At 31.7% G+C, this 6,923-nt stretch overlaps 1 protein-coding gene across 1 annotated transcript; it reads right to left on the bottom strand.

Moving 5' to 3' along the window:
- Nucleotides 1-630: 630 nt before the first annotated feature.
- LOAG_11323 (hypothetical protein) lies at nucleotides 631-4,899 on the bottom strand (the record flags this gene model as incomplete). The annotated part of the gene is made up of 10 exons (XM_003146844.2): nucleotides 631-848; nucleotides 1,057-1,251; nucleotides 1,481-1,565; nucleotides 1,987-2,112; nucleotides 2,278-2,428; nucleotides 2,553-2,643; nucleotides 3,027-3,169; nucleotides 3,526-3,615; nucleotides 3,919-4,067; nucleotides 4,798-4,899. The coding sequence occupies 10 exons, from the start codon at nucleotides 4,897-4,899 to the stop codon at nucleotides 631-633; spliced, it is 1,350 nt and encodes a 449-aa protein (XP_003146892.2).
- Nucleotides 4,900-6,923: the final 2,024 nt, after the last annotated feature.

Genomic DNA, 6,923 nt, shown 5'->3' with positions numbered 1-6,923 from the left:
GAAATGATTTCGAGGAAGTGCTCCTTATTTATATCAATTCATACAAAACAATTTTAAAAATCTCAAACATTTCCAATATCAGTAAATTAAAGACTAATCACCTAATCAGTAAATAGCTGAATCACTGTAAGATGCTAAAACATCCTCACATGCAGCGGTGTAATCACGCATGCCAAGTGCCTGATCACTGAGCTAAATGAATCGCATGATTCTGATAGTCAAACATATTTATTTAAGGAAAAAGTTAGATAAGGTTAGATATCGATAATGAAAAAGTGACTAACCACATTGCAACTGATGGTGAAAAACACCAGTAATTCAGCGTTATCACTGAACCATGTTCTGTTACGTAAAGCTAAAATACATCACGATTACAAACTGAAAACTTTCAAAACTTCGTAACTTCAGATCAAGTGAATAAAGAAAAAACCACCAACAGTCTCACCGGTACATGTATCAAGGGGATCACAAATGACTAGTTCATCTATTTCGTGCAATGCTGCTATGATATAGTATGTATCGGAAGACATTTTTCTGACATATGAATTTCGTTATTTGGAGCATATTAAAATAATCAACGAAATGGTGCGCTCAATTTATTAAAGATAACGAAGTGCTGCGCTCAATTTACTACATAACATTGATACAAGCTACTGCGAAACATACTTGAAAACATTTCGCGCTGCTGACATCTGCGACCTTTCTGTCCAAATTTCTCATTGCACTTGTCGAACTACCCAATACCTCTAATGAAGCGTGTTTATCTGCGTAAACAGTCGAAATGAATGATGAGAATTCTTGAAGATAAACTCCTTTTTCGACAAACTCTCCAGTTGACTCATTTTGTGCTACAAATTTCGTTTACATGAAAGTTACAATTTTCAGTCCGAAATAAAGTGATATGAATAAGCACTGAAAACGCATTTCATTGTTCAGTTGTTCTGCACCAATAAAATTAGGATATTAAAAAATGGAAAGCGCAAAAAAAGAAAAAAAACAATAAAATCAACATTTCATGTTGCAAACACAATGTGAAAAGATATAGAAATAATAAACCTTTTGCTGTGAGATACTGTCCAATTTTATCAACAGTCAATGATATTGCTTCTCTCATATCCTTCCGAAATCCTGCTTTCGATAGTAATTCAATCATTTTTTCGCCCGGATAAACTTTACCATCAATTCCAATTATTTTCTCTCCCTTGTCTTTCATGCAAACATCTACAGCATCTTCGAATTGATGCAAAGATGCTAAAACATTGGTTCAGTGTAGATTCAGTTCAACTAAAATTAGATTCGAGAATGACTTGAACTCAGTAGCAGAAATTTTTGAACAGAAATTGTCAGCTAAATAATCCTTAACATAGGTAGAATGAACATATAGAATTAGATTCCAAAGTAACATTTATATTAATTTAAAACTAAAATGAAGAATCCACGTGAATCAAACACATGAGCTTATGGACCAAATTATGCTTACCAAGTAGGTAAGCTACGTCGTTCTTCTCAATTTTTGGTTCATTTGTTTCCTGAATTTCGGTACCAAATGGTACAGCCGCATTATCCTGTAAAAAATGAATATTTCTGCAAAAGTAGACGCAACATTTTCAGATGGAGAATTAACGAAATATTAACGAATTTTCATAAAGATAGGAAAAAAAGCTGTCTGTACAGTAAAGAATTAGTTGCATGAAACAGTAAAGATGATGTAAATATGAAAAGATGAGTTTGATCTGATCGGTTATGATAATAGTAAGAGCAAGGGAAAGAAACAATAAACTTCGTAGAATAAGTGTTTGTAACTTGAAGCATTTGTCAGTTACCATTCATGACAACAAAATCTTGCCCTCAAAACTTTATTGAAATACACTCAAAAGCATTCTAAGTTTGTAAGTAGGACGGTTAATAGAAAATTCTTGCTGGAAATCCATCAGAAACATAAAGATGTCAAGTAAGTAAATGGTGTTAAGTAAAGTAAATACATGCCATTTTTATCCGAACTTCCTCTTCATCACTTATTATCATTTCCAGAACTTTCTTTGCTTCTCTTATACAAGCACTTATTTGAGTAGTTGAAAACGATACTGAAGTTGACTCTTCGCAAATTGATTCCTGTATAAAAAATTTCCATATATAATTAGCTTTAATTCTTATTTTCTTTGACAACTCACAAAGTTTTCCAAAAATATTATTTCAAGAAAAGTCAAGTATTAGCTCTGCAACTGTGTTATCGAATTATTGGTAAGTACGAAAATATTTTTGAACAAGAATAATTACCAAATTATGTGCCTCATCGAAAATGACAATATTCCCCTTCAGTTGAATGTTATGCTTATGTCGCAAGGAAGGATCAACGATATAATTATATGGCAAAAGAATGAGATCAGCATTTTCATACACTGTACGATTCCGGAAATACGGACAATACCTGAAGTACGGACCTGTTTTTCAAGCATGGTAAGTTTTAATCGAGTGAATAAAACAAATTCTGATATGCCCCGGCATCCCAACCTAAAATGAAAGATAAGACCAAACGAAAAAATCTGATATACCTATGCTTCTGAGATATATTGATGACTTCTTCGATATCTGGAACCAATCCATTTCCATTATACAATAAATCCAATGTTGATGGATCAGCTTCTAAAAACATTTTTTTAAAGATAAATAAAAATTGCTGAAAGAACAAAATTTGGAACAAATGAAGCTCAGGATTTCCAGAAATGATGAGTATTCTGAAAGAGTTTAAAAGGAAAACAGAATCATAAATATCTGGAACATTGAAAAAAAAATACAAAGATTTTCAATTGAAAATGTTGAAACACGGGCAGTTTCATTGAGGATTCATGTATTCGGCACATACTATAGTAGGCAGCGGATTTGTCATCATAAATTTTCGGGAAGATGGTGCAAAAAAGCTTTTGACTACTACAAAAATTTCGTTAAATAGTGAAATTTTTCCCAATATTTGATAAAACCAGTAAGTGAAAAACCAGTAAATAAAGAAAGAGAGAACAAAAACATACTTTCATAAGAATTATAAAATGGACATTGATGCTTGCTGATCAAATTTCTACACATTAGCGATTTGACATGACTACTATTTTCTTTCATCACTTTATCATTGATACAAAGTATATCACGTGAGGCCAAAGTTACGGTCTTAATGCTGAAAATATCAAAGGTAGCTTGAAAGTTTTTTCTGTGATGAAAAAAGGATGTTATTTAAGAATACATAAGGGAAAAAGACTAGAGAAGTAACAATGATATCATGGCAAGAACTACTCTTTGTTTCTAATAGCTGCAAGAAATTAACATACAAAAAAAAGATCCAATTAGCTATCAATGTCGAAAACTCTGCGTCTGTTTTAAATTAAAAATCTTGCATGAGGAACAGGACAAATAACCAGAAATTTGTACCGCAAAGTGTCAAAAGGAAGGATTAAAAGAATCTGAAATTTAGTTTTCAATGAGTAAGGCTAAAAGTTTAAAATTTTGAAAAATAATTCAGCACAAGAAACTTACTCCTTGTAGGTTGTTTTGTTTAATTCACTGATTACTTGCGCCAATTGACTATGGGTTCGGGATGCGTAAAGAATTTTTGGGTTATGTGATCTAGAAGATGTACCTGTCAATAAAATCATCTTTCAATCATCCTTCAAACAGTTTACAATATTGTATATCCAAATATCTTCTTCAGCGATGCATCATTTAAAACTTCACAGGAATTTAAGCAACTGTGAAATGTGCACATTGTATTAGTCATTTGTTTCTAATATGACAAAGAAAGTGTTTCAGTTAATTAACGAAGTATGAAAAATCGGAAAAACAAACTAACATGGAAACGTACGAAAGACTAAAACTCTACTGCACATAAAATAGTTTTATACTGCGTTATTATTTTAGAAACAAGATTACAGTAAAGCTGGAACAGTGACCTTGTATTTCATGATACTGTCCATCTGAGATATCCTTGATTTATAATCTTTCAAGAATGCAATGGCAGCACATAATAAACATAGTGTCTTGCCGGTTCCGGTTGGCGATTCCAATGCTGCGTTCTGTCCCTGCAAAGTGACAAATTCTTATATGACCATATATTTTTTATTTTCGATAAAAATATTGAATCTGAAGTCTATTAACATTGCGTTTACGGACTTCAAAAATAATAAGACCTATCAAAGTCAATTAATCAAACAGCTCTAGTTCAAGAGATTGTAAATGAAATTGCTTGACAGCTAAACAATAATCATTTTCACTATAACAGTAGCAAAATACTAAACCTACAGAAATTTAACACTTGAAAACTATGATTGTGTCAAGTAAAATCGTCGATAATTCATCCCGCTATTTTGGTTATATAGTCCTTAATATCATAAACCAGAGTTTTTCAATATAACTGACATATTTATAATTACGGTTGGAAACATAATAATTCCTTACAACTTGGAATAACATTTATAGAATGTTTGGTAATAGCTTACCACTTTGAAAGAACATTGGTAACGGATAATTTATTACAGAGGATCTAATAAGTAATAACCTATCATTATGTATCTAATAAACGATAGCTCATCATATTTGGGAATAATATTTAGTGGACAGCCAAATACTATAAGTTACAGAACCGAGTTTATTTAATAAGCATATTTAACTGATTAATGATAATTTTCTCTTATATACTTACAATTTCTTGCCGTATTCAGCAGCAATGTGTCCGCAACAATTTGTCAGTCACTGTACAAAAAAAAGATATAATTAATCATGTATAATTAAAACATAAAGTACAAAGCACACCGTCCATAAAGCTTCCACAACTTTTTCCATAAATTTAATCTGGCACTCATATGGTTCGAATGGAAACTCCACAGTAGACCTACCAATTTGTACTGCATGCATAATCGGGATAGAATTCGATCTCGACCTGAAATACTTTACAAAATATTTGATCATAATCAAAACCAATGATGGTGATGCATTATACAGCTAATAAATCTATGACGAATATCAATTTATATTTCCGCTTGTTTTTCTTTTTAATAACAGGTATCGGCCACCTTATCAGTTGCAAATCAATCATTCGAACCAAACTTGATATATTTCCATTCAGTGTCATCATCTCAGTTGTAACAGTGTTTATTTAAAAGTTGTTTTTGTATTATTGTCATCCTCTATCAGTATCAAATTACTGGTAATAATAAACCAAAGAAAGACAGATCAATAATTGTATATGCTTATGATCAAGCTAATCATTAGTAACAATGATTGTACGGGAATTCGTTATAATGATCTCCTATCTTACCAACTTCTAGCGTATCATCAATTTTCACACTTTATCTTCCCCTCTTTCAATCTTACTTCGAAAAATGTTACCCCTCACTCTCCGCTCTATCTTTAAAAACATACTATCAGCACTATATCATTCATATCAGCAGTCTCTAAGTGGAACTCTCAATCTTTAATCATATTATTTACCTCTTCTTATGTTCTTTTCGCCCTATGTAAATGACTATGTCTTCTATCCCATCTTGCTAGAAAAATATGATTGCATTGATAATCCCACAAAAAATGATGGAAGAAAACACATTCGTAGCAGGTGAGATGAATTAAAACATCGCCATACTTTCCCATAGAATAATCCAAAACTGTCCTCTTCTTCGTCCTCCACAGGGAGTAACAAGCTTTCCCACCATCCATTTCATAGTTTTAAATTTGAAAATGAAATTTCTGCAAACCAATGAAAAATTTCCATCTCAACATTTCGAAATTTTTTTTTTTACCAATTACAAAAATCATTTCCGTTAGGTGCATAAATACTTCATCTAACAATTGAAATAGAACCAATCAAAATGTTCGATAGTAATTAAGCTTAATTAGAATCTACCAATTATACATAGATATCATTTGAACATAAGATGATACGAGTTATCAATGCCTTCTTCAATGGACTGTGATATAATAGTACTAATTTATTTAAGTGCCATTTAAAATATGAAAGTTGCCATTAATTTATATGAAAGTATAGATGTAGTTCAATTATTCTTTGAGAAAAAAAAACATTTAATCAATCAATCAATCAACCAATTAATCAAACAATCGCATTAAACGAATCCATAATTGAATTATCAATACCAATATCGCATTAAAAAATTTCCAATCAATTTCCTATCGAATATCGGATCATCGAAATTAAGGCTACGTTCAACTGAAATTTCCACAGTATCTATCAGACTGGATGATCAAATCCTGTAAGTAAAATTAAGGCAATGAAGAGAATATAAGGTAACAATGATGAGGATGTCACAAAGATATCTCAGTACCTATCCATGACTGCACTATGGACCATGTCAAAGAGCAGCCATATCTCCATGATAACCCCAGTAAGCATACAAAAGCTCCTTCCCAAAAATCCTATACTGGTAGTTTTTTACAATCAAGCAAACTACAACATCCTCTTCGCATATCCGCCATCATTGAACGACAAACGGATGACAATATTCCTTCCTTTCGCTTAAAAATATTCCCTGCAGCATATCCTTAGCTCAACCGGAGGGTGAATTCTCATATCTCAACCATTATGTAACCTATCAACAAACCGACAATCAACTATTATCAGTTATATAAATTTAAATAATAAAATGAAAATCATTTAGTTTTTCGGAAGTTACTGAAGGTTCTAACCATTCAAATGAATCAAAGTTAATGATACCAAATAACTAATAAACCTGATATCACACGGTCACTTATATTCATACCTGATATTATCACACGGTCACTTATACTCATATTCATACCTGATATTATCGTACGGTCACTTATACTCATATTCATACCTGATATTATCACACGGTCACTTATATTCATACCTGATATTATCACACGGTCACTTATCCTCATTTGATATCCAAGAAATCATGTTCTAT

This window comes from Loa loa (genome assembly GCF_000183805.2).
Source record: "Loa loa unplaced genomic scaffold supercont3.617, whole genome shotgun sequence".
Taxonomy (NCBI): Eukaryota; Metazoa; Nematoda; class Chromadorea; order Rhabditida; family Onchocercidae; genus Loa; species Loa loa.
Note: the sequence above shows the minus strand (reverse complement) of the source record. Positions and strands in the feature narration are given on the sequence as shown.